We start from the raw sequence: 27,346 nt of genomic DNA on the forward strand, positions 1-27,346 counted from the left end.
CATCCCTTATCTGCAAACTTCTGTTCCTAATTAATGTCACTATAAAATTATGCCCATTTCCTCAATCATATCTTGGCTAGTCCTCTAACACAGGAATCAGCAATTTTTTTTCCATAAAGGCCAGATAATCATCTTCAGGTTAGGCTTCAAGGGCCACATTTAGTCTCTGTTGGGTTTTCTTTTATTTCAAAATTCTTAAGAATGTAAATAAAAATGCTTCTTGGTTCAAGGCCTGTGAACAAACAGGCTGTATCCCAGATTTGGCCCATGAGCCACTGTTTGTCAATTACTACATTAGTAGAGTCCTCTGGAATGCTCTTGATAAAAATATTTCCTAGGTTACTGTTATACTTTTTGTTATATTTCATATGCCTGGAGGGCAGTAACCTAGCTGGATTTAACATCTTATCTTCATATTTTCATTCCCTGAATATCTTGTAGGATGCCAGTTAACTTCTTTTTTAAAAAATATTTATTTATTTATTTGGCTGTGCCGGGTCTTAGCTGCAGCACATGGGATCTTAGTTGCGGCATGCAGGATCTAGTTCCCTGACCAGGGATCGAACCCAGGCCCCCTGTATTGGGAGCGTGGATACTTAACCACTGGACCACCAGGGAAGCCCCTGCTGGTGAACTTCTGAATGTGGCCACTTAGAGGTTTGATACCAATGTGATTTTCTCCCTGTTGATATTTCTGTCATATACCTCCTCCTCAACTACTGACATCCCACACCACAGTGGTACATTTATTACAATTGATGAATTGACACTGACACATCATTTTCACCAAAAGCCCATAGTTTTTATTATGGTACACTCGTGGTGCTGTACATTCTGTGGGTCTGGACAAATGTATAATGAGATGTATCCACTACTGTACAATGATCCAGAGCAGTTTCACTGTCCTGAATATCCTCTGTGCTCTACCTATTCATCGGTCCTTCACCCTCTAGCTCACTGAAAACACTAACCATTTTTATTGTCTTCACAGTTATACATTCTCCAGAATATCATATAGTTGGAATCACACAGTATGTAGCCTTTACAGAATGTCTTCTTTCAATTAGAAATATACAATTTAAAATTTTAATTAATTAATTAATTTTTTGGCTGCATTGGGTCTTTGTTGCTGTGCGTGGGCTTTCTCTAGTTGCCGTGAGTGGAGGCTACTCTTCGTTGCAGTGCACGGGCTTCTCATTGTGGTAGCTTCTCTTGTTGTGGAGCATGGGCTCTAGGCACGCGGGCTTCAGTAGTTGTGGCACGCAGGCTCAGCAGCTGTGGACCATGGGCTCTAGAGCACAGGGTCAGTAGTTGTGGCACATGGGCTTAGTTGCTCCGCAGCATGTGGGATCTTCCCAGACCAGGGCTCGAACCCGTGTCCCCTGCACTGGCAGGTGGATTCTTAACCACTGCGCCACCAGGGAAGCTCAGAAATATACATTAACGTTTACTCCATGTCTTTTTGTGGCACACTTCCTTTTAAGTCTGTATAGTGTTTCCTTGTTTGGATGCACCATTTATTTACTCATGCACCCACTGATGGACATCTTGGTTACTTCAAACTTTTGGCAATTATGAATACAGTTGCTATAAACATTCATGTGCAGGTTTTTTGGTGGGCCTAAGTTTTCAGTTCATTTGGGTAAAAAAGAGCACAATTGCTGGCACATATGGTAAGTGTATGTTTAGCTGTGTTAAAAACTTCTGAACTGTCTTCCAGTGTGTCTATTTTGCATTTCCACCAGCGGTAAATGAGAGTTCTGGTTGTTCCACGTTGTCACCCGCATTTGGTACTGTCAGTGTTTTGAATTTTGGCAATTCTGTAATGACATAAGACGTTGAACATATTCTTATACACTTACTTGCCATCTGTATATCTTTTCTGGTGAGGTGTCTGCTCATGCATTCTGCCTATTCTGTAATAAGGTTGTTCATTTCTTACTGTTGAGTTTTAAGAGTTCTTTGTTTACGCTGGGTAAAATCCATTATCAGATATGTCTTTTGCAATTATTTTTTCCTTGTCAGTGGCTTGTCTCATTCTCTTTTGCAGGTAGTTTTTAATTTTAAAGAAGCCCAGATTATCATTTACAGGGATACCTCATTTCACTGTGCTTCACTTTACTGCACTTCCCAGATGTTGTGTTTTTTGCAAATTGTAGTTTTGTGGCAACTATGAATTGAGCAAGTCTGTCAGAGTCATTTTTCCAATAGGATTTGCTCACTTTGTGTCTCTGTGTCACATTTTGGCAATTCTCACAATATTTCAAACCCTCAACCAGCCAAAAAGACTGACTCACTGAATGCTTAGATGATGGTTAGCATTTTTTAGCAATATTTTTAAATTAACATATGTACATTGTTCTTTTTGGACATGATACTATTGCACAATGTACTGTAAACATAACTTTTATATGCACTGAGAAACCAGAAAATTCATATGACTCTACTGCGATACTCGCTTTATTGTGGTAGTCTGGAACTGAACCCACAATATCCCCAAGGTACACCTGTTATTTCTTTCACAGATCACATCTTTGGTGTTGTATCTAAAAAGTCAGTGCCATACCAAAGGCCACCTATGTTTTTTCCTGTGTATCTTCTAGGACTTTTACAGTCTTGAATTTTATGTTTCGGTCTATGATCCATTTTGAGCTAATTCTTTTGAAAGGTATCTAGATTCATTTGTTGCATGTGGATGCCCAGTTGCTCTAGGACCATTTGTTGAAATGACCATCTTCACTACACTGCATTGCCTTTGCTCCTTTGTCAAATATCAGTAGCTATATTTATGTGGGTCTATATCTGGGCTCTCTATTCTGTTCTATTCTTTCACCAGTACTACACTGGTTTGGTTATTGTAGTTTATAAGTCTCATAGTCTTATAAGTCTTATAAAGTCAGATAGCATCATGTCTCCAACTTTGTTCTTTTCCTTCAATATTGAGTGGGATATTCTGGGTCTCTTTCTTCTCCATACAAACTTTAGTATCAGTTTACTGATATCCACAAAATAACCTGCTGGAATTTTGACTGGCACTGCATTGAATCTATAGATCAAGTTGGGAAGAATTGACATCTTGACAATATGGAGTCTTCCTATCCAAGAATATGGAATATCTCTCTTTAGTTCCCCTTTGATATCTTCCATAAGAGTTTTGTAGTTTACCTCACATAGATTTTGTATATATTTTGTTAGACTTATACCTAAGTATTTTGGGGGGATGCTAATGTAAACAGTATTGTGTTTTCTACTTCAAATTTCACTTATTCATTGCTGGTATATAATGAAGCAACTGACTTTTGTATATTTACCTCATATCCTGCAACCCTGCTATCACTGTTTATTAGTTCCAGGAGATTATTTTTTTGTTGATTCTTTCTGATTTTCTACATAGAACAGCATGTGATCTGCAAAGGTAGTTTTATTTCTTCCTTCCCCATCTATATACCTTTTATTTCCTTTTCTTGTCTCATTACATTAGCTAGGACCTCAAATATGATGCTGAGAGCAGTGGTGAGAGGGAAGATCCTTACCTTGTTGCTGATCTTAGCAGGAAAGCTCTGAGTGTTTTACCATTAAATACAACGTACTTTTTTTGTGGATGTTCTTAACCAAGTTGAAGATGTTCCCATCTATTCACAGTTTGCTGAGAATTCTTAATCATGAATAGCCACTGGATTTTGTCAAATGCTTTTTCTGCATCTATTTATATGATGTGATTTTCTTCTTGTTTAATCCCACTCCACTTTCAAATATTACTGTACCACTTCATGGGTAGAGCAAGTATCTTATAATAATAAAATATTCCTAATTCCTTCCTCCTACCTCTTATATCTTGCTGTCATTCATTTTACTTACACATAACATGTACATATAAACATATATATATATGCATACATATAAACATATACTTAAGCATATGTAATTGAACACATTATTGCTTTTATTTTGAACACACATTTTGATCCGTTATATCATCTGAGAATAAGAAAAATAAAAGTTTTTATTTCGCCTTCACTTATTCATACTCTGAAGTTCTTCCCTTTTTTAACATAGATCCAAATATCTAACCAATACCATTTTCCTTCTCAGAAGGATTTGGCTTACCATTTCTTGAAAATCAAGTCTAATGGCAACAAATTCCCTTGATTTTTGTTTGAGAAAGCTTTTATTTCTCCTTCACTTTTAAGGATAATTTTGCAGGGTACAAAATTCTAGGATTTTTAATTTTTTTTTAAACTCTCAATACTTTAAGTATTTCACTCTATTCTTATCTTGCTTACATTGTTGCTGAACAGAAGTCTGGTGTAATTCTGATCCTTGCTTTTCTATAATAGGGCAGTTTTTTTGTGTTCTTTCAAGATTTAAAAAAAAATTTTTTATTATAATATAGGTGATTCACAACATTGTGTTAGTTTCAGTTGTACAGCAAAGTGAATCAGTTATACATATATCCACTCTTTTTTAGATTCTTCTCCCATATAGGCCATTACAGAGTATTAAGTAGAGTTCCCTGTGCTATACAATACATCCTTATTAGTTATCTGTTTTATACATAGTAGTGTGTATATGTCAACCCCAATCTCCCAATTTATCCCTCCCTCCCCCCTTTCCCCTCTGGTAACCATAAATTTGTTTTCTACATCTATGATTCTATTTGTTTTCTAAGTAAGTTCATTTGTACCCGTTCTTTTTAGATTCCGCATATAAGCAATAAGATATTTGTCTTTCTCTGTCTGAATTACTTCACTCAGTATGACAATCTCTAGGTCCATCCATGTTGCTGCAAAAGGCATTATTTCATTCTTTTTCATGGCTGAGTAATATTCCATCATATATCTGTACCACATCCTCTTCATCCATTCCTCTGTCAATGGACACTTAGGTTGCTTCCATGTCCTGTCTATTGTAAATAGTGCTGCAATGAACACTGGGGAGCATGTATCTCTTACAAGATTTTTTATCTTTGGTTTTATGAAGTTTGGATACTATATGCCTAGATGCAGGTTTTTTGTTTTTTTGTTCTTTGTTTTTGGCATTTATCCTCTTTGGTATTCTCTGAGCTTCCTGGACCTGTGGTTTAGTGTATACTAATTTGGAAAAATTCCTGGTCATTATTGCTTCAAATATTGTTTCGGATTCTTTCTGTTTCTTTTCCTTCTGGTATTACCATTTCACAAGTGTTGAACCTTTTGTCATTGTTCCCTAGTTCTTGGATACTGGTTTTGGGGGGTTTTTTTCAGCTTTTTTTCAGTTTTAGAAGTTTCTACTGCCATATCCTCAAGCTCAGTGATTCTTTCCCTAGCTGTGTCTCATCTACTAAATGAGCCCATCAAAGGAATTCTTCATTTGTTACAGCTTATTTGATTTCTAGCATTTATGTTCAATTCCTTCTTAGGATTTACATCTCTCTGCTTACATCATCCATGGGTTCTTGCGTGTTGTCTACTTTTTTCATTAAATCCTTAGCATATCATCATAGTATTTAAAAATTCCTGGTTTGATAATTCCAACATTCCCGCCATATCTCATTCTGGTTCTGATGTTTGTTTAGTCTCCTCAAACTGGTTTGTTTTTGCCTTTCAGTACGTCTTGTAATTTTTTTATTGAAAGGTGGACATAACGTACTGGGTAAAAGAAACTGCAACAAATAGTCCTCTAGTAATGGAGTGGTAAGGAGTGGGGCAGTGGAAGCGTTCTATGGTCCTATGACCAGGTCTCAGTGTTTTGATGAACATGTGCCCCTGGACCATGAACTCCACTAGTGCTTCTGTGTCTTCTTCCCCTTAGGTTGGACAGAATGGCTAGAGGGAGCTGGAGTTGGCTACTACCCTTCCTACAGGTAGGTTAGTTTCTGATAAAACTCCAGGAGGCGAGGTCCTGGTAAAACAGTTTCTCCTGAAGGCTGGCCTTGTTAAGAACAGAATGCTCTAGCATATTTCAGAATGGTTCCTTTTCCCCTCCCCCAACCAGAGGCATGAGAGGATTTTTCTCCAATATTCACACTGAGGACCTGGGATAACTCCAAAGTTAACCTCACAAAAGTGTGGGTGCCTCCCTATGATTGGGTCCTCCTAGAGTTTTTTTAACTCTCATATTTGCCCACACTGAGCTTCTAGCAATTAATCAATTACAGTTTTGGCTCCTGTGGAGATCTCTCCTTGTAGGTCTCTGCTCCAGTAAATTGTGATTTTCTGAATCTCCCTGTCTATTGCCATTTTTGGTGCAGCCGTTTGTCATGTAACCCCACTTCTCTGATGGATCTTAGAGAAGTTATTGATTTTTCAGTTAGTTCAGCTTTTAACTTTTTAGGACAAAGTGGTGACTTCTAAACTCCTTACACATCAGACCAGAAACTGCAAGTTTTTCTCCAGTTTGACTTTTTTCCTTTTATGGTATTGCTGTGTTTTCTGCGGTGCCAGTTCTTTCTTCAACTCCTTGCAATTTGGTCCTCATTTCTGAAGTGATTTTGCCTTTTCCTTTAATTTCTTTTCTTAGTTCTGTCAATTCTTATTTCACATCACCTTTCTGTCTTGCCATCTCTTCTCTGAGTTACTTTATTTCTGCATTGTGACTATACTGCATAATTAACTTACAAAATTAATGTTGAAAGTACTGCCCTTTTTCTCCATCTTGTAGTAGAATTTTCCTGGTGTGTTTTCTTCTGCTGACAAAATCTGATTTTCTTTTTCCTATTATGTAAATAATTGTAGATTTTTTTTCTTAAATTCAAAACGTAAATTTTTCTGGATCAACTATTAACAGGAAGAGGAAAATGGTTAGGGTAGCTGTAATCTGAAAGGCATCCTCTTCTTAGTAAGTGATGAACAGTTTAGTTAATAAATGATGACTTTTGGTAGCCAGATTTCCTTTGAGTCTCATATTCTTTCTTGTTTGAGGAGGGCCCCTATCATTGCTGTTTCTCTCCTTACCTACACCATTAGCCAGTGCCACCAGGAATGCAGCTTCTGCTTTGTAAGTTAATCCCCTCTTTTTCAGAATAGCGCTTTTATAGAAAGTCTAAAATAAAACCTGTTCCCTGTATACCCTAAACACCTTTTTTCTCTGCTTTGTCCAGCATTACTTGCCCACTTTGCACTTAGATACGCCCTCAAAAGATCCCCCTCAGGGTGTGTCTCACTCCTTCTGGGAATAACTACTCGTTAATTGGGAAAGTGGGGAACGGTGGGACAGATTTTGCCAGCCCTGGATCCTTTGTCTTTCCTCACCGGCTCTGCCACTGTGACTTTCCATAGTTATTCTGGATGCTATTTGTTTTTCACCCCTTATTATTTGTGTATATTCTCATTCTCACTTTTTGCTAAAGGGATAAATTTGGGGTGCTTCATTCTTATATTGTACAGTGTAAGGAGAAAAGACAGGGAGGTAGGGGTGTAAGTGGATTCCACACAGTTACATGAACCCCAAAGTCCTAAATATTATTTGAAATCATTCAAACCAAATACTTCCATGATGACTCTCTCAGTGATTCCAAAAAATGACAACAACTGGGGATTTTTAAGAAACAGTGATTCTTAGAATCCTCCCCCCAGAGTTCCTGATGTAACTGTCCTGGGGTGGAGGCTGATAGTCTTTGTTTATTATAAAGCTCTCTGGATAATTCCGATGCATAGCCAATTTGGGACCTAACAATCACGGAGTTAAAACCCCTTTTCAACAAGAAGAAATGCTTTAAGTAAAAGACTTTATAGGGGGAAAACTGTGCTACTAATAACTGTTTTTTCTTTCAAGATAACCTTATTCTCTGTATTTTACTTCAAGTTAGCCAAAACTATTTACTTTTACATTTAGGGGACTTCCCTGGTGGTCTGGTGGCTAAGACTCTGCGCTCCCAATGCAGGGAGTCTGGGTTCGACCCCTGGTCAGGGAACTAGATCCCACATGCCACAACTAAGAGTTCACATGCTGCAACTAAAGATCCCGCATGCTGCAACAAAGATCCCGCGTGCTGCAACTAAGACCCAACACAGCCAAATAAATAAATAAATATTTTTTTAAAATTACATTTAGGATAAGTTTCTTTGGCTCTGTAAGAGAACTAGCTCCTTGTCTGTTTGGGTATAAAAGTTTGAAAAATTCAATTCTAATGTTACTATGTACTACTGTATTGATAACAGGCAAATAATAAATAAAGCATATCATAAATGAGTACAAATATAAACACAAATAATAAAAAAGATCAGGGCCATCAAGTTTGAGCATGCACTGCAAAGACAAGTGCCAGCTCTTGGTGACTCCAACATGTACACTTGTGCCCATACTGTTCACTGACTAAACTATAAAAACTTAGCAAGAAAAGGCTATAACGATAGCAATGCTCATACTGCAGTCTAATCCCTCAGAACAAGGTCTGTCTCATTTCTTTTATATTCCCTAAATAGCTACAACAATATTATGGCTACATGGTAAAATAATAAAAAGAATGTAAAGATTAGTTAAGGCAAATTCATTTTGAAATTAAGTTTTTTGATGTGAAATGTATTACTGGTTGCTTGTTTAATTATTATTATCAGAATCAAAATCAAAATCTTTACGTGTACAAATGATGTAAATGAGTACAAAAAGTAGGTTAAATCGTTCATACGTATCGGGCCAGAGAAATCACACAAACATATCTTGTTGCAAAGATCAAAGACCCAAAAGCAAACAAAAAAGCTGATCTTAACACATTTTCAAAAACAGCCATAAATTAGGTCAGATAATTAAGGTTACAAAAATATGACACACAAACTCATATGCCATTCAAACTTCACGCAGAAAGAATTTCTTTAGAAATAAAATTACAAAGCATCTCATCAATGAAGATAGCTCAAGACTTCTTTTAAAAGGTATAAACCTTTGACTTTTAAAAGAAAAAGAATTCAGATCCAAGGCTTACATATCATAATCCAAAAATAAAACATATTAATTACTTATATCCCAGAGGCTTACCTGTCCAACCAGTATACGCAGAGCAATCATGTGGATCCGCTGTCTTCAGCCCTTCTTCCATTTGCTGTAGAAGGTCTTTAATTTTGGTCTGGATCCGCCTTGTGAAATTATTAATAATCTGAGAACCAAAAGAAGACATAAAATTAAATTGCACAAGAATAGGACAATGTTGTAGTAACTAACAGCCTAAGTTGTAAAAACAGACAGAAATTATATTACCTGGCCCATTTCAATGTTTCATTGGTTGGAGGGAGTCTACCTTGGTTTTACAAGGTAAGTTTTAAAATGAGAGAATGCCCTATACGGACTCTAAGTCATAAGGAGAATTAGAATGCCCTATATGGACTCTAAGTCATAAGTATCGTAGAATCACAAAAAATAAGTTGCAGAAAACAAAGGAAAAAACAAAAATAAAAAAAAGAGGAAAGAGATGTATCTGACTACACAAACATTTTAACTTCTTTAAGTTAAAAAACATGAGATGGTTTAAAAGTCAATGACAAGGGGAAATATGTGCAATATAAAATTTATAAATAAAAGAAAACTATATAACAATATAGAAATACACTTAAAATTATCAATGTACCTTATAAGAAGAAAAAAAATCAAATGACAGGCATTTGCAAAAATGTTCAATCACTTAGCAATTAATGAAATGCAAGTAAGTACAAATACTATGGTTTGCCTATCAGATTAACAAATAATAAAAAAATTAAAAAATGTTAACTCCCAAGGCTGCCAGGAGCTAAGATAACAGGTATTCTTATTCACTGCTGGTGATCTTTCTCAAGGGAAGTTTACCAGTATTCTTAAACATGTAGTTGACAGTGTTGTCCAGATTTTTCTGCCTTTGATGATTTTTGAAGACTCCAGTTGTTACATCAATTGCTGAGGTGTATTAAAATCTCCAGTGTGACTGTGAAATTGTCTGTTTCTCCCTTTAATTCTTTTTTTTTCTTTAGTGTACTTGTAGTTCTGTTATTTGGCATAGACAAATCTAGGAATGCTAGATCTTCCTGACAGATTTTATCATAAAGAAACATCCCTCCGTGGGACTGCAGGGAAAATATTTTCATGTTACTGGACAGTTAGGGTTTTCAGGCCAAATTTTACTGAAATTTGGGATTCTGGACTAAAAGCAACCTTAGGCACTAAGTTACAATAGTATACATTGTCAAAGCCCCGGGGAGGTTTTACTTAACCCTGGAGGGCTGTGTCTACATTTCAAAGGGGATGAGAAGTTAGAGCAGGGAAACCCTTCCCAGTCATAGAACTGAAGACAAACAGGCCTGTCTTTTCACAGAGAGAGTTATTTATATTCCAAAGACTTTGATATTTCCAATGAAACTCTCTCAGAAAGGGAAGGAGAGACAGTTGTCTCCTTCCCTTGTATAAAAACACAGAAAACTTGTTTTTCTTCATTCTTTGCCTACAATACAGACTTTGTGTACGTAGGACATTTGACCTGGCTTTCACTGCCAAAGAGGTAAGACGTGAGACTGAGGGAACCACTCACTGGTTATTTTCTGTCTAGTAAATAAGAAATCTCTGATCCAGAAACCTCTTGTGTACATTCAGGAAAAAATTAATAAGTACAAATATTGAAAACCTAAACCAGGGTAATATCAACATCATGGCAGTACAACACATCCCTTGTTTTTGTTTTCCCCTTTAACAACAAAAATTAGGCATCCATCCACCAACGGAAGTGCCTTCGTGTGAGTTGTGGAATGCAGCACCATACACCAAGGGACCCACGGCAAAGCTAGCCCAATTGCGAACTAGGTAATAAGCAGAGAGACTTCAGTACCAGATGTGAAACCTACAGGAGACTGAATCGGTTCCAGCCCCTCAGCTACAGTCTGGGAGTGCAGGCAGAACAGTGACATAGGCAGTCGCCTTTGGATGAGATAGCCTTTGTGGAAGTCCAGATTTCCCGAGGAGAAGTACCAACACTCCATTGGAGGAAAAAGAAAAAAAGGAGTTTGGGTCCACTCAAGTGGGTAAGAGTAACAGCTTGTCTCTGCTGGCATCACCTAATGTTCAGGTATAGCATATGGCTAAATAGATGGCCCGTTATTTCTCCATCTGGGGAAAGGGAGAGCCACTGAGTGACTGCCTGGTTTCTAAATCTGTGCAGGACTCTGATGAAGAGACCTATTTCTCTCGCTTCTCATAATGCATCCAGAGCATTACAGAGGGAGTCCAGGTCTGGGGAGAGGGAGCAAGTCAGATAGCAGCATATAAGATTCCCAGGGCATTAAAGGAATGTAGCTCCCGCTGGTCCGTTTTGGACTCTACCAGGAACATGAAAAATCAAGAAGACATGACATCACCAAAAGATCACAATAATCTTCCAGTGACCAAACGTAAAGACGTGAAAATCTAATATTTACACAATGAAGAATTCAAAATAGCTGTTTTAAGGAAACTCAATGAGCTATAAAACACAGAAAAACAATTCAATGAAATAAAAAAAACAGTATGTGACGAAAATGAGAAATTTAACAAAGAAATAGAAATCACTGAAAAATAAACAAATAGAATTGTGGAGCTTAAGAATTTAATGAATGAAATGAAAAATGCAATAGAGCGCATCAAAAGCAGGCAGATCAAAGAGAAGACAGAATCAACAATATAGACAGGAGCTTAGAAAGAACCCAGTCTGAAGAGAAAAAAGAATAAAAAAGAGTGAAGAAAGCCTACATGATCTATGAGACATCCTGAAAACACCAATAGCCAAGTCATTAGAGTTCCAGAAGGAAAAGTGAGGGAGAAAGGGGGCAGAAAACTTATTTAAAGAAATAATGGCTGAGAACTTTCCAAACCTGGGAAGAGATATGCACATCAAGTTCATGAAGTTAATAAACAGATTACCCCATTACTTCAACCCAAATTGTCCTTCTCCAAAACACACTGTAATAAACCTATCAAAAATCAAACACAAAAAGAGAAACCTAAAGACAGCAAGAGAAAAAGAAGACTGTAACCTACAAAGGAACCTCCAATGGGACATCAGTGAATTTCTCAGCAGAAATCTTACAGGCCAGGAGAACGTGGGATGATATACTCAAAGTGATGAAACAAAAAATAAAAAAATAAAAAATACTCCATTTGGGGACTCCATGTGGGGACTTCCCTGGCGGTCCAGTGGTTAAGACTCTGTGCTTCCACTGCAGGGGCACGGGTTCGATCCTTGATTGCGGAACTAAGATCCTGCATGCCGTGCGGCGTGGCCAAAAATTTAAAAAAAACAGAAACAAAACCAAAAAACTCCCTGTGGCAAAGTTACCCTTCCAGAATGAAGGAGAAATAAAGACTTCCCCAGACAAAGGCTGAGGTAATTCATCATCACTAGATCTAACAAGGAATGCTGAAGGAAGTTCTTCAAGCTGAAATGAGAGGAGGCTAACTAGTAATGTGAAACATAAAAAATACACCGATCAAGATAAATATAAAATCAAATTCAGAACACTGCAATATGATGGTGTGTTAACACTTAACACTAGTATAAAGATTAGAACTAGAGTATCAAAAGTAACTACAGCTACTATAATTCGCTGATGAACATACAATATGGAAAGAGGCAAACTGTGACATAAAAAACCATAAAAGGTGGAAGAGTAAAAGGGTAGATGTTTCGTATGAGATTAAAATTAAGCTGTTATCAGAGTAAAATAGACTGTTATAGCTATAAAATGTTTTACGTATCTCATGAAAATCACAAAGCAAAATATTTGAGTAGACTCCCAAAAGATAAAGACGAGGGAGTCAGAAGCATACAATGGTGGGAAATCACCAATTCACAAAGGAATCCAGCAAGAGTCAAAGAGGAACAAGAAAACTACAAAACAGCCAGAAAGCAATTAAAAAGATGGCACTAGTAAGTCCTTACATATCCATAATCACTCTAAATATAAGTAGATTGAACTTCTAATCAAAAGGCAAAGAATGACTGGATGAATAAAAAACAAGAGCCAACTATATGCTACCTACAAAAGACTCACTTCAGCTTTAAGAACACACATAGCTCAAAGTGAAAGGATGGAAAAAGACATTCCACAAAGTGGAAACCAAAAGAAAGCAGGGGTAGCTGTATTTATACCAGACAAAATGACCTTAAGTAAAAAACAGTCACGTGAAACAAAGGTCATTATATAAAGATAAAGGGGTCAACTCCTCTGAAGAAGACATTAACAATCGGAAATACATATGCACTCAACACCAGAGCAACTAAATATATTAAGCAAATAATACCAGAGCTAAAGGGAGAAACAGACAACAATACAACAATAATAGAGGACTTCGATACCACACTGTCAGCAATGGGTAGGTCATCCAGTCAGAAAATCACTAAGGAAACACTGGACTTGAACCATATTTTAGACCAAATGAACCCAATAGACATATATAAGACGTTCAATCCAACAACAGAATATACAGTCTTCTCAAGTACACACAGAATATTCTTAAGGATAGATCATACGACAGGGCACAGAACAGGTCTTAACCAAATTCAAAAGACTCAAATCATACCAAGTATCTTTACTGACACTGGTATAAAAATGGAAATCAACAACGAGGAAACTGGAAAATCCACATATATGAGGAAATTGAACAACATACTCCCGGACAACCAATGAGTCAAAGAAATCAAAAAGGAAATCAAACAATATCTTGAAACAAATGAAAATAGAAACACAACATTACCAAAACTATAGGATGCTGCAAAAGCAGTTCTAAGAGGGAAGTTTATAGTGATAAATACCTACAGTAAGGAAAAAGAAAGATCTTAAATAAATAAATAATCTAGCTTTATACCTCAAGGAACTAGAAAAAGAATAAACCAAGCTCAAAGTTAGCAGAAAAAAGGAAATAACAAAGATCACAGCAAAAATACATGAAATAGAAACTAGAGAAATAATAGAAAAGATTAACAAAACTAAGAGCTGTTTTTAATTAGTTAATTTATTTTTAATATTCATTTATTTATTTGGCTGCACCAGGTCTTAGTTGTGGCATGCAGGATCTTCATTGCAGCATGCAGGATCTTTAGTTGCGGCATGTGGGCTCTTTTAGTTGTGGCATGCAGGATCTAGTTCCCCAACCAGGAGTTGAACCTGGGCCCCTGCATTGGGAGCATGGAGTCTTAACCACTGGCCACCAGGGAAGTCCCTAAGAGCTGTTTCTTTAAAAGATTTTTTTAAAAAACTGACAAACCCTTTAGCTAAACTAAGAAAAAGAGAAGACTCAATAAATAAAAACAGAAACTAAAGAAGAGATATTACAAGTGATACCACAGAAATACACCTGACCCTTGAACAGCATGGGTCCACTTATATGCAGATACTTTTCAGTAGTAAATACTACAGTGCTACATGGTCCATGGTTGGTTGAATTCAGGGATGTGGAAGACTCGAGAATATGAAGGGCTGACTGTAAGTTATATGCAGATTAACCCATATGCGAACAAAACAGATAACCTAGAAAACATGGATAATTTCCTAGAAACATACAACTAACCAAGGCCAAATCAGAAATAGTGGTCCAGTGGTGGTCCCTGGTGGTCCAGTGGCTAAGACTCTGTGCTCCCAATGCAGGGGGCCCAGGTTCAATCCCTGGTCGAGGAACTAGATCCCACATTCATGCTGCAACTAGGAGTTCACATGCTGCAACTAAAGGTCCCACGTGCCACAACTAAGACCAGCTCAGCCAAATAAATAAATAAATATCTTTAAAAAGGAATAAATAGAAAGTATGAGTAAACTAATAATGTATAAGGAGAGTGAATCAATAATACAAAACCTCCCAAAAAGAAAACCCCAGACAAGATGGTTTCACTGGTGAATTCTATGAAACATTTAAAGAATAATTAGCACCAACCTTTTTCAAACTTTTTCAAAAAATTGAAGAGGGAACACTCCCAAATACAAGACCAGCATTACCCTGATACCAAAGCCAGATAAGGACACTATGTGAAACAAAAACTACACACCAATATTCCTGATGAACACGGATGCAAAAATTCTCAACGAGATATTAGCAAAATGAATTCAAAAATACACTAAAAGGATCTTACACCATGATCAAGTGGGAGTTTTCCCTGGGATACAAAGATGGTTCAATATATGCAAATCAATAAGTGTGACACATCACATTAATAGAACAAGAGATAAAAATCATATGATCCCCTCAATAGATGCAGAAAAAGCATTTGACAAAATACAACATCCTTTCACGATAAAACTCTCAGCAAATTGGGAATAGAAGGAGGACACCTTAACATAACAAAGGCCATATACTTACTATATGGTTACAGCTAACTTCATACTCAATGGTGAAAGGTTGAAAGCTTCTCCCCTATGATCAGGACGAAGACAAGGGTGCCACTCTAAGCACTCCTGTTCAACACAGTACTGGAAATCCTGGCTAGAGCAATCAGGCAAGATAAAGAAATAAAAGGCATCCAAATCAGAAAGGAAAAAGTAAAACCGTTTATATTTACTGATATGATCTTATATACAGAAAACCCTAAAGACTCAACCAAAAACCTGATAGAACTAACCAATAAATTCAGTACAGTTGCAGGATATAAAATCAATATATAGAAATCAGTTGTTTCTATACACTAACAACAAACTATCCAGAAAAAGAAATAAAACAGTCTCATCACAATAGCATCAAAAACAACAAAATACTTAGGAATACATTTTACCAAAGAGGTGAAAGAGCTATACTCTGAAAACTGTAAGACTCCGATGAAAGAAAGTGAAGAGATAAACAAATAGAAAGATATCCTGTTTTCATGGATCAGAAAAATTAACATGTACTGCTGTTATGTGTCAAAGAGGATAGATGTCTGATTCTCCATCCAACTGTTTAATAACTTTTTGACTCCAAGTTAGTAATGTAAGCCTCCTGTGTCTTGACCTTTGGTTTCCACCATTAATCAAAGAGATACAGAATAGTTTTCATGAGAAGGAAAAAAACTAGAGTACTACCACTTCATTACCTGGTGTGGCAGAACCCATAAGGTAGTACCTAGCCCACACTTATTGCAGGACACCCTCCTTCCTTATCAGAATCCTGATTAGATTCACAGCAGCAATGCATCCAACCCCAGAAGAGCTACTTGCTTTCCCAGACTGCCTTATGACCAGGGGCAGCCATATGACACAGTTCTAACCCGTGAGATGTAAGTGCAAGTCTTCTAAGGGCTCTTGGAAGGTTCTCATTTTTCTTGATAAAAGAGAAAGATACAGCTGGTACTCCCTTCCTTTTACTCCCTTCGTCCTACTGTAAAATTGGACAAGAAATCTGGGACTAGAGCAGCCATCTTATACTATAGCACAAAAAAATGAGAGAAAGACCAACATAACTGCAGAAATCCTGAAATGAATCAACACCAAGAGTTGCCTACTTCTAGACTTCCTGTTATACAGGAAAAATAATCTAAGATACTTCCAAGTTGAGTCTTCTGTTTATTGTAGCTGAATGCAGGCCTAACACATTCATGTACAGTTTTAGCTCTGGCATAATAACTTTATTCCAAAGCATATGCTTTATTCCTCATAAATGATACTGGAGTATAGTTCTAAGGCTTACGATTACTCACTCTAATTCCTTTTAATACTTGAAAAAATTCCATTGTGAAAATAATTTCTCTGCCTTCGCTTTAAGGTATCTTTTCTAGTTCCTAATTTTCTAACTCTCTGTCATCAAAGAGATTTCTAATTTGTTGATGTTGGAACCAAAGTCTCAAGAACAAAGAAAAAAATTTATTATGCTGTAATTCTATTTGGAGAAATTTTAACTGGTTAATCTCATTTAATAATGGTATTATTATAAAGATAATAATTATTGAGCACTTTACCATATGCCTAGCACTAAGTGCTCTATGTGACATTTCAATTAATCTTCACATTACTGAATGATTCTGTTTTTTAGGTGAGAAACCTGAGGCCAGCCCAAGGTCACATGAGACAACAAGAGACTGAGCTTTTGGGGCTGTAGCTAGACTGTCTAATTCGAAAGTTCCTGGGCCTCCCTATGCTGAGCCCTTGTGAAAATCTTTGCTTCTCTATTTACAGTTTACCTTTAAATTTTTGAAAGGCTTACTACAGCTTTCACTCAATCACACCATATGAATACAATACACATCTTCCACAAAGCACAGAAACAGAACGAGTAGCTAAAGAATTTGGGAGGTTTTTCTCTGACTCAAAGATTAATTTTTAGTAATTGCACTGCAATTAGAAAGAAAATATTCTTTTCCTACATACTAGGCAATTTTCCCAAACAAGGATGCCCCGAAGTGCTATAAAGCAAAACGATGTTGGTATTTCTAATACTTACATGTTTTTCTGTATTTTTTTAATGAAAGCTGTGTTTGAGGAAATACAACCCTAAAATACAAAAATACAGAAATCATAAAAGAGATTGATCATTAACTTTAAAATTCATGATCTTAACTTCAAATAGAGAGTGGAAACTCTCAAAATAGGTGTTTAACATGCACAAATAAATAACTCCTAAAGCAAAAGGTAATGCTTGGAACAGGTATTTGTGAACCAAACTTCTGAGTTTGAATACTGCACCAGGAGAGCTTGTGAATAAAATCATTTATTATACTCCTCACATAGGTGGGCACTTGTGACACTCTATCTAATTCAATCCTGATAGCCCTATAACAACATTATCATCCCCGTGTTATAGACAAAGAAATTAAAGCTAACAATGACTTGTCTACATTTTTAAAGATAATAAAAATAGCTTTTTAACCCACATTTTGTGTATGTGCGATACACAGATTATACACTCCAGAATATGTGCAAATATATAGATACCAGTAATGACAAGTATATGTATACACAGGCACATATATACACATCAGCAAGTAATTCTTTCATAGGAAAGGTTTTAACAAATCTTTTTAATCCAGGGCACAGGTTGAGGAAAGTGTATTTTGTAATCTCAGATCTCCCAGGGGAAGATGCTCTGTGACAGTTTACACATATGAAGTAGGTGGGCTTGGTTTTCTAACACTTTATTTTCAAACAAAAATTCATAAGCAAAAGTACCCCAATCATTACCTCAAAGTGAATTACTAAAGCAGAAAAGGGGGAAAAAGTTGTATGTTTTGACAGTAAAGAATTAGATGGTGGGACTTCCCTGGTGGGGCAGTGGTTGAGAGTCCGCCTGCTGATGCAGGGGACATGGGTTCGTGCCCTGGTCTGGGAAGATCCCACATACTGCGGAGCGGCTGGGCCCGTGAGCCATGGCCGCTCAGCCTGCGCGTCCGGAGCCTGTGCTCCGCAACGGGAGAGGCCACAACAGTGAGAGGCCCGCGTACCGCAAAAAAAAAAAAAAAAAAAAGAATTAGATGGTGGGGGAACATCTACCCTCACTAGCAGTATTTTCAATAAACAGAAGGATCATTACCTATACTGAATGTGTGTCAAGGAAATGCTGTTTGATTAGCTGTTTGAAAATAGTTCATTCTTTTAAAAATAGGTGTGTATTTACATAATTAGGTCTGTTTCTGTTTTTCTTGTTTCAAACTCAGTAACACTATTAATAGAAAATATTCTAGACTACATATCCTAAACACACACATCTGTCCAATTCTGATACACTTATTTTGTGTCATAAAAATTAATTGATAATCTGCTGTGTATACTCTGTAGGGGATATATATATCATAACCACAAAAGAAGTCTGTAATTGCCATAAAGAACCATGGACAGCTGCTTAGTAATGGTATATTAATAAACTGATTATAAGGGCTCAAAGCATACACAATTATAGTTATAAGGTTAATAGGACTTTGTGGTCAAATTATATTTATTTTTGGAAAGCTCTCGGTGAAAACCTAGGTTTCATTTTTGATTAAACAATTGTTGCACGGTATTAGCTAAAATCTAGGGAAGAGAAACATTTTCCGAAAAGGAAACTCAGTTTGTTATATTCAATTCTATTCAAGTAAAATTGGCTCAAACCTATTCTGGCCCTAGCAGACTCCTAGGTGGCCACCCTACAGAATATAGGCCTCACCTGGGACACCCATGAAGTATATTACACAGTCTTATATTAGGTTAGAAGATTGTCTAGAGGACCTAGGTCATGACTCATATAACATTCTAGATACAGAAGAGATTTTAAAGATAAAATGATGCTATTAAATAATATATTAAAATGATTCGATTAAAAAAAAGTTTATATTTCAGTACACTTATTCACTCAACATTCACTGAGTATCTATTCTGTCCTAGCTCAGTATCAAGTGTGGAGATAGTTTTTAAAATAATAATAATAATTCAAGCATAGGTAAGAAAAAATTCCTGTCTCTAAGAGTCAAGTGGGGAAGAGAAACAAAAATGAATCAGTCAGCCCTCACTAACCATGGATTAAACCTTCAGAGCTCCTGTTTGGGGGTTCAAGCATAAGCATGCGAATCTGAAGGTCCATGTAATGATATACAACAATTTTCAATTTTGCTGAGCCCCCAATAAAAAGAGCACAAGTTGACAGAACTGTGGGCAGAGAGTTTAGCTGACTTTCCAACATCCAATAATCCTTTTTCACCTTCCCCACCATCAGCAGGCGTGTTAGTGTCCCCACTGCAGAGATGTGAGTGAGGAAAGTATGGTACGGAATTTAGAAATCAGAGAACATACCCACATGAATACTGCATGTTTGCCTATATTTTCCTCAGAAGGAAAAGGCACAAGAATAAGCATTTCTCTAAGAAGGAAAAAGTAAAGGATATGCAATATTTTTTTATAATCCACTAAAGATATAAACCTTTAAACAATTTTTCATTATCACATTGTATGCTATAGTGACAAAAAATAGGATACATAATAATGCTAATATAGCTATCATTAACTGAACTCTTAAACTACTTACCTATATATTAGTAATTATGTGTAACAAGGTACTAATTGTATCAGTATTAGGCACCCTTTTGAGTGCTCTAAATGTATTAACTTAAACACCATAACAACCTAATGAGGAATGGGTTACTCTACAACTATATTATTATCAACTTTCAACCCATATATTATATTAAGAACTTCAATTACCTTTTCAACTTAACCGTTTACTACAAGCTGATGAGATAAATGCTATTATCCTATGTTAATGCGCATTGTTCTAAGTGTTTAAATGCATTAATTAAATAGTCATAACCTATTAGGAAGGTACTATCATTGCCCACATTACTTGCCCAAAGGCTATAGCTAATAAGTGGCAGAAAAGTAGGAGTCAAACCCAGGTCTATCCAAGTTCTCACCTGCTCTATACTCCACATGTTATTCCCAACAGATGGGAAATGCTGATTTGCAATATTTTTGTAGTCTCCCCTACATACTCTTCCCCTTATGCTTTTATGTCAATATCTTTCCATATCAGGAACTGAAAACTGGCTGGAGGTTAAAATTAAAAGAAAATTCAACAAGCTGTATGTAGAGCAGCGCTCCTCCAATATAATGGGCATATGGACTGTCTGACCTGGGAATTTGGTTAAATGCAGGTTCTGGTTCTTTAGGTGTAGGGTGGAAGCCGCATCTTCTAACAAGCATTCAAGAAAGGCTGATGTTTTGGGTCCACAAATCTCACTTTGAGGAGAAAGGCTGTAGAGTATATTCCCTCCCTCACCCCCATTCTAGCTCATCTGAACGAAAGAAAAATGATTGGGTCGGCCAAAAAGTTCGTTTGGGTTTTTCCGTAAGATGTTACAAAAAAACCCAAATAAACTTTTTGGCCGACCCCACGTATTTTCTGGGCAACTGAAAAGTGCTATTTCCTTATGCTTCCATGATATATTATGACATTCAACAAATTTTGAAGAGAAAAGCAAAAATACAGAAAATTAAGTGAAAAAGTATAAAATGAAGAATTTCCAACAGCTCAAGATAATGTCAAGTTATAGATTACAAGTAAAAATTCTCTTTATCTTCATTTTTGTATGGAAAAAGTTTTAAAATCCTTAGGACCCATCAAGTCCTTTAGAACTGGCTCCAATCTACCTTTTCAGCCCCGTTACCACCCAATGTTCTTCACGCTCCCTCCTCTGCAGTCAGATTCTACTCCCTGCCTTTCCCTTCACGCAGCGCTCCCCCTTAGCCTGGCAAAGCCCCACTGTTGGATTCATTAGCAGAAGCCACTGGACCGAGGTGGCTCCAAAGCCCTGGCAGTGTAGTAAGCAAACCAAAACCTGAGCCCGTAGATGCCTCAAGGTTATGAAATCAAAACACCAAGGACAACCAACCACAGACAGCTAGGCTTTAAGCTACAGCCAATCAAGAATGCCCTTGCTTTGCTTCCACACTTCTTCTACGGAGCTGACCCTTAAGGAAGACAGGTTTGTTGAACTGCTTGGGTCCACCGCATGGGGATTTTTTTCAACAGTGAATACTACAGTACCACACAATCCCTAGTTGGTTGAATCCACGGATAAGGAACCACAGATATGGAAGAAATTCAGTACAGAGGAACGACCTACGCAGAATTAAGTTATGGGGACATTCGACTGTTCGGAGGATCAGTGCCCCAACCCCCTCACTGTTCCCCTGGCTCGTCGGAAAAATGTTCCTAAACCACTTCCAGCTTGGCGCTGCCTGATTCAAATCCATTTGTGCTCACTAAGCTCTTAACACTTGTAATATGCCTCAGTTTACCTTTTGACAGTTCCGCTGTCAGAAGAGGAAATTGAAGGAGACCCTTGACAGCCCCCAGGAGGTCCCCTCATTAAAACAGGCCAAGTTTAATGAGATGACTTATTTTGCAAACAAATTAGCCTTACTTTGGTTATCTTTAATAGAAATGAGGGTGATTGTAGAGAAAAAAAATTATGTTTCAGTAGAAAATTGTAACACAACCATGTCCACATCAGATTTTAGTCCTGTTCATTGTCTTTGAGGTTTGCTATATACCTGTAAACTGGACTGGATCCTGAATTCTTCTAGCTTCTTCAAATACCTGGCTATGACTCTCCAAACTATCTATAATATTTCCAGTTTTCTCCCACCTTTCTGATCTGGAATCACTAAGAACAAAGACTGCCCTTGAACTTCCTTGAAGGGCCCCTCCTCAAACCCAGATGGAAGCCAAATTGCAGGACCCTGAACCTTAGATCCACATCCCTCAACTAAAAAGGGCTCCTCCGGACTCTTGGACCTGCACACCAGGTGAAGATCTGAAGTGAAATTGACCAGGGAGGTTCCTCCCCAGAAGCAGATGGCATCTCCCAAGATCCCAGAATAAGATCTTCATCTCCAATATAAAAACCTTCATTCCTTTTGCCACTTCACTACTTGCTTTTTCTCTCTGCTAATGCATAAGAAGATAATGCTCCTTAGCTCTGGCAACTATCACTGAATCTACTGCCAAGGCCACAGCTGCACAACAAGAGTCACTAGGCTTTCTTGCTAAGGTGGTTCTAGATAATAGAATTGCTTAGATCACTTACTGGCTAAACAAGGAGTGTGCACCAAAGCAAATACTTCCTGCTGTACCTGGATCAACCCCTCTGATATTTTAGCAAATGTAAGAAATTAGCAAATAAGCTACTTGGCTGAAACAGGTTGATATCCCTTCAGGTATATTCTTTGATTTATTTGATACCAACTGGTTTGGTTCATGGGGGCCCTGGCTTAGGATTAGCCTTCAGTCTCTGTGTTATCGTCCTCATAGTTGCCATCAGTCTCCCTGGTGGGCTACATTCTCTCAACCGTCTTAAACGCATGTTCACAGCCATCAGCAGTACATCAGGTGGTCTCACTGCTCTTGGAGAAACAGAAACAAGTGAACAAAGAGATGAACAGCAAAAACAATTCTTCCATGGACCTGACACCACAACCTGTGAGTTTCACAATGAGACAAGGGCAACTTAATTCTGATGGTGACCGAGAGTGGCGCTTATACACCATTTGAGATCAATCTCTCATGTATGAGAGCGTGACCAAAAGGGGTATTGTTAGATTAATTAAACAAGGAGACCATTAGGCTGAGGTGGCTCTACTGCCTTGGCAGCCTCTGTAAGCAAACTAAAACCTAAGCCTGTAAATGCCTCAAGGTTACAAAAGCAAAACCTAAGGACAACCAATCACAAAGAGCCAACTGGGCTTTAAGCTACAGCAACTGGATTCCTGACCCTCAGAAACTATGTGAGATAATAAATGTTTATTAAATTATTAAGTTTGGGGATCATTTCTTACATAGCAATAGACGGATAGTAACAGTGGCTTCTCCCTTGAGTGCCCTCTTAGCCCCAGGAATGGGGCTGCTCCTCATATCGGCTATTCCTCTATCCTTTAGAGTTCTCTTTACTTCTTATGAGGCAACCTCTCGTTACTCCAATCTCTTTATGCTTAGGAATAATTCTTTATATGAAACTTTCCCTACCAAATCACTGTGTGGTTTCTGTCTCCTGAGTGTATCCTTGACGATACAGCAGATAAACCTGGCGCTGCTGATCAGAGCAGCACTCTGAGAAACACTGGTGTACGTCAACCATGATTCAGCGCCTGAAGTTCACGGCCACAACGAAATCAAGCAAAAAGAAGGGAAGAAAAGGCTATTAGAGAAGCAGCCAACAGTGCTGACTTTAGATACCTTCCAAATTTAAAAAACAAAACCAAAAAAAGCTGCTATTACACTGGTTCACTGCTTTTCATAGTATCTGGACCGATGTCGTCAAAATGTTACAAAAGCCTACTTACAGAAACATAATTCAGTGAAGTAGACTTGATCTGGTTTTAGAACTGGAGGTGAATTTTACTGATTGATTACACCACAACACATACACAGCTAACCTAAACGGGATCAAATAAGTGACTTAAAGAATACTTGGCAATAAAGTTACTGTGTTGGTAGACTTTACGTAATCTTTTCTCACTAACAGCACACACCATCATGATAAAATTATTCCTCAATGCCTAATTTACAAATTACACTGTGTATTAATTTCCTAGGGTGCCGAAACAAATTGAGTGGCTTAAAACAACAGAAGTTTATAGTCTCACAGTTCTCGAGGCCGTAAGTCCAAAATCAAGGGTTGGCAGGGCCATGTTCCCTCTGAGACTCCGGGCAGAATCCTTCCTTGCCTCTTCTAGTTTCTGGTGTTTGCTAGCAATCTCTGACATTCCTTGGCTTGCAAATGCATCACTCTAATCTCTGCCTCCATCATTCCATGGCCATTTTCTCTCTCCCTGTGTGTCTCTGCCTCTCTTCTAAGGACATTAGTTTATATTGGATTAAGAGCCTATCTTACTCCAGCATGACCTTACTTTAATTACATCTAACATAACCTTATTCCCAAGAGTCACATTCTGACATTCCACAGGTCAGGACTTCATCTTTTGGGGAGACACAATTCAACTCATAAAACCCTCATTTTCATGAAACTTCATGTCTATCAAAACAAATGCATAGTTTGACAACTTCTATTTTAATTACATTCTTAATATTCTAAGAATTAAAGACGTAATAATCCCAATCTATCAATACAGAAGGCAGGGGAACTTAATTCATGTTCATTTTATTTTACGACTTCCCTAAATCTAAACATTCTCTTACCTTAAGTGGGGTCTGGCTGCTTGCTGCTCTAAAACCAATACTCTAGAGGCAAGGCTGGTGGAAATGAAAGTCTGCTTTATTTTGGAGGCTGGCAAACCAAGGGAGGGGGGAGGGGGTACTCGTGTCCAAAGGCTGACACCCCCCGCCCCCAAGGATGACCAGTGGGTAAGAGCTTTTAAAGGCGAGTTTCTGGGGTGTGTAAGTGGAAGCAGGGGGCTATGTGCAGAACAGCACAGGCAGCTCTGACAGGCATCTTGAAATTGGTCGTGTGGTGGTCTGATCAACATCATCTTGTTTTAAGAACCCTTAGTTTTCAGTTCCAGGGCCGGTTTGCTCCGATTTCTTTGAGGCCAGTTCTCAGAACTGTGGCAGGTGATGTCATGGCTACAGTCTGGTCATCATGTAGTTCACTTCTTCCACCTGGGGGGGCTTTCCATCTCTACAAAACAGCTCAAAGGACACGGCCCAGAATACTATCCACAGCCCCTGAGGAGGAACTAAAGGTCCTTCACTTTGCTTCATGACTAAACTACTATTATTTTGTCCTGTTTGATTGCTTTCCTTTGCTTCTGCATTTTCTCACTTCTCTAATTCAACTTATTCTTTGCCTGCAGTTTTTCCACAGACGAAAGGTGGGCGGAGGACATGGGCGGGGTGGGGGCAGCGGTGCGGACCACAGGGTCCTGCTCCATTTCATATCCACTTTTCAAAATCAGAAATCCCTCTCTCCCTTTAATGTGCTCTCATTTTCATGTTCAAGAACATGAAAAAACTCTTCCCCTTTCCTTTAGCATATAACAACGACCACTGGCATGGGTCCCCCACCCTGACTTATTTTAACTGTTTAATTGCATGGAGATATCACAAGCCCCATTAGTTATTTGTGGCTTAATTTTCTTTTACATAAGCCCGTTTGGTGTGTAGTTGACGTCAACATTATGTTTACTGGATATAAAAGGTTAAAAAGAAAAACATGTAATTTCAGAGCAGTGTTTATCTCCTTCTCTGAGGTAGAAAATGAAACTCAGCTGTTCTCACCTCTTTACTGTTCTCAGGGAGACTCAAATAGTGGTTCCTTTCACTTATCTTTAAACTGCAGTAGCCTCCTTACTCTAAGGATAATATTGAGACAGCAACTGATAATATGTATGAGTGACAGATTTTTCAAATGTTTGCCAGAGACTTATTTTTACTACAAAGGATTTAAACACCAAGTCACAAACAAAAGAGAAATATATGTGAAAACAGAAGAAATCCAGAGAAAAAATCAGTGCTGACATATGAATTCTAAACCACGAGCACTGACTTTTCCAGGGGAAGAATGAGGATGCATTTATTGGTGGGCTTACCAGGTACCACGTAAGGCAGTTTGACAGACCATTTGATATACTTTAATTCAATCACTAACATCCCTGTGAGTTAGGAATTGTTCTCCAGATTTGAATTACATACAAGAAGAGCGAGTTTAGATAAGTCACTTGCCTAAGATTCCATGTTCAGACCAATAATAGCTCTTTCAAAATTGCCTTCATTGGGGCGAACTAATGCCTTTTCAAACACAAAATACATGGGGAGCCAGGGAGGTAAAGTGGGAGTTGGAACAGAGATCAGTGGAAACACAGGAACCTAACCGGTGAACGCGCGGCTTTACCAAAACGAGAACAGCTGTGCCGATATTCACGTATTCCTTTCTGTCCACCTTCCCCCTACCGAGTTAGCTTGTTCACACGTATTCCATTTCCGACTCCTGGGCGCACATAGCAGACCCATTACAGTAACACTACTGTGTAGAAACAAGGCCTTTTGGTTGCTGTTCCCAAGCCCTACATTCCAAGGGCAGGGGACCGGAGGCCAGGGCTGACGATAACCTCGGCCCCAGGGAAAGTGCCAACAGGCGGTCAGCGGGTACGCTTTACAGCTCTGGGGGCGGGCCCTCGATGGTAAACAAATCTGCATCTCAACAGACCCCGAAGACCTGGCCCGCACTTCCGAGAGCCCCGAAAGAGCGTATTTCAAAGGCACGAGGGGCCAGGAGGCGCCTACCAGGAGGAAAGCGGCTAACAACGCAGAGCTCCACAGCCTTCCAGGGCCACATCGCCCGGGAAGGACGGCAGCTCGAAGCCCGCGCGCTGGGAGCTCGCCCGCCCCGGACCGCCCAGCGGCGGAACCCAGGGCCTTGACCCAGGAACAGCGCGCGGCGCGGGTGGGTGAGTTCCGCGCGGCGAGGGGGCAGCGGGTGGACGCTACCACCGCCGGCGCTCCCCTCCCCCAACGCCTGGCGCGGCCCGAATCCGGCCGCCGGTCGCCGACTCACCTTCCCATCGCTGTGGAAGGGGAGGCCCAGCTCGTCGGGAGTGAGCTGGGAGCGAGCACGTGGCGGCTCCTCGGCCGGCACAGCGGCGGCGGCCTCGTAGTCCGGGAAGGGGTTGGGGAACGCCCGCTCTTCCATATCCGCGTCCCCGCCCAACTGCAACTTAAGCCTCCGGGACACGGTCTCGCCCATGTCGGCCGCGCGCCCTGCCCTCCGCGGGGCCGCGCGGTACGGCGAGCGAGCGGGGACAAGCCTCCTCCGAGGCGCTCGGGCCCGGCCGCGGACGGGTCTCAGGCAAGCCCTAAGGAAGGCGGCGGGCGCCCCGCCCCGGCCCGGCTCTAGACGTGCCCTCGGGGAGGCTGCGGCGGTTCGCAGTCACCGGGGCGCCGCGGTAGCGGGGTCCCTTCCGAGGAGTAGGCTCCGGCCAGCGGCGCCGCAAGGGCAGCGTCTCCGGGGAGGGCGCTGTCCCTCCCAGTCATCCCGCCGTCGGGGGGGAGGGGGGTC

General features: G+C 39.1%; 1 protein-coding gene across 2 annotated transcripts in view; it reads right to left on the reverse strand.

Moving 5' to 3' along the window:
• LANCL2 (LanC like glutathione S-transferase 2) overlaps positions 1-27,049 on the reverse strand; it is a 58,027-nt gene extending 30,978 nt beyond the window's left edge. For both annotated transcript variants that reach the window (XM_060157496.1, XM_060157495.1), the window contains exons 1-2: positions 26,846-27,049; positions 8,953-9,070 (exon numbers count right to left, since the gene is read on the reverse strand). In XM_060157496.1, coding sequence (XP_060013479.1) covers positions 8,953-9,070; positions 26,846-27,034 — 307 coding nt within the window. In that variant the 5' untranslated portion in view covers positions 27,035-27,049. The remainder of the gene's footprint in view (positions 1-8,952; positions 9,071-26,845) is intronic.
• Positions 27,050-27,346: the final 297 nt, after the last annotated feature.

Source organism: Lagenorhynchus albirostris, chromosome 8 (genome assembly GCF_949774975.1).
Source record: "Lagenorhynchus albirostris chromosome 8, mLagAlb1.1, whole genome shotgun sequence".
NCBI lineage: Eukaryota > Metazoa > Chordata > Mammalia > Artiodactyla > Delphinidae > Lagenorhynchus > Lagenorhynchus albirostris.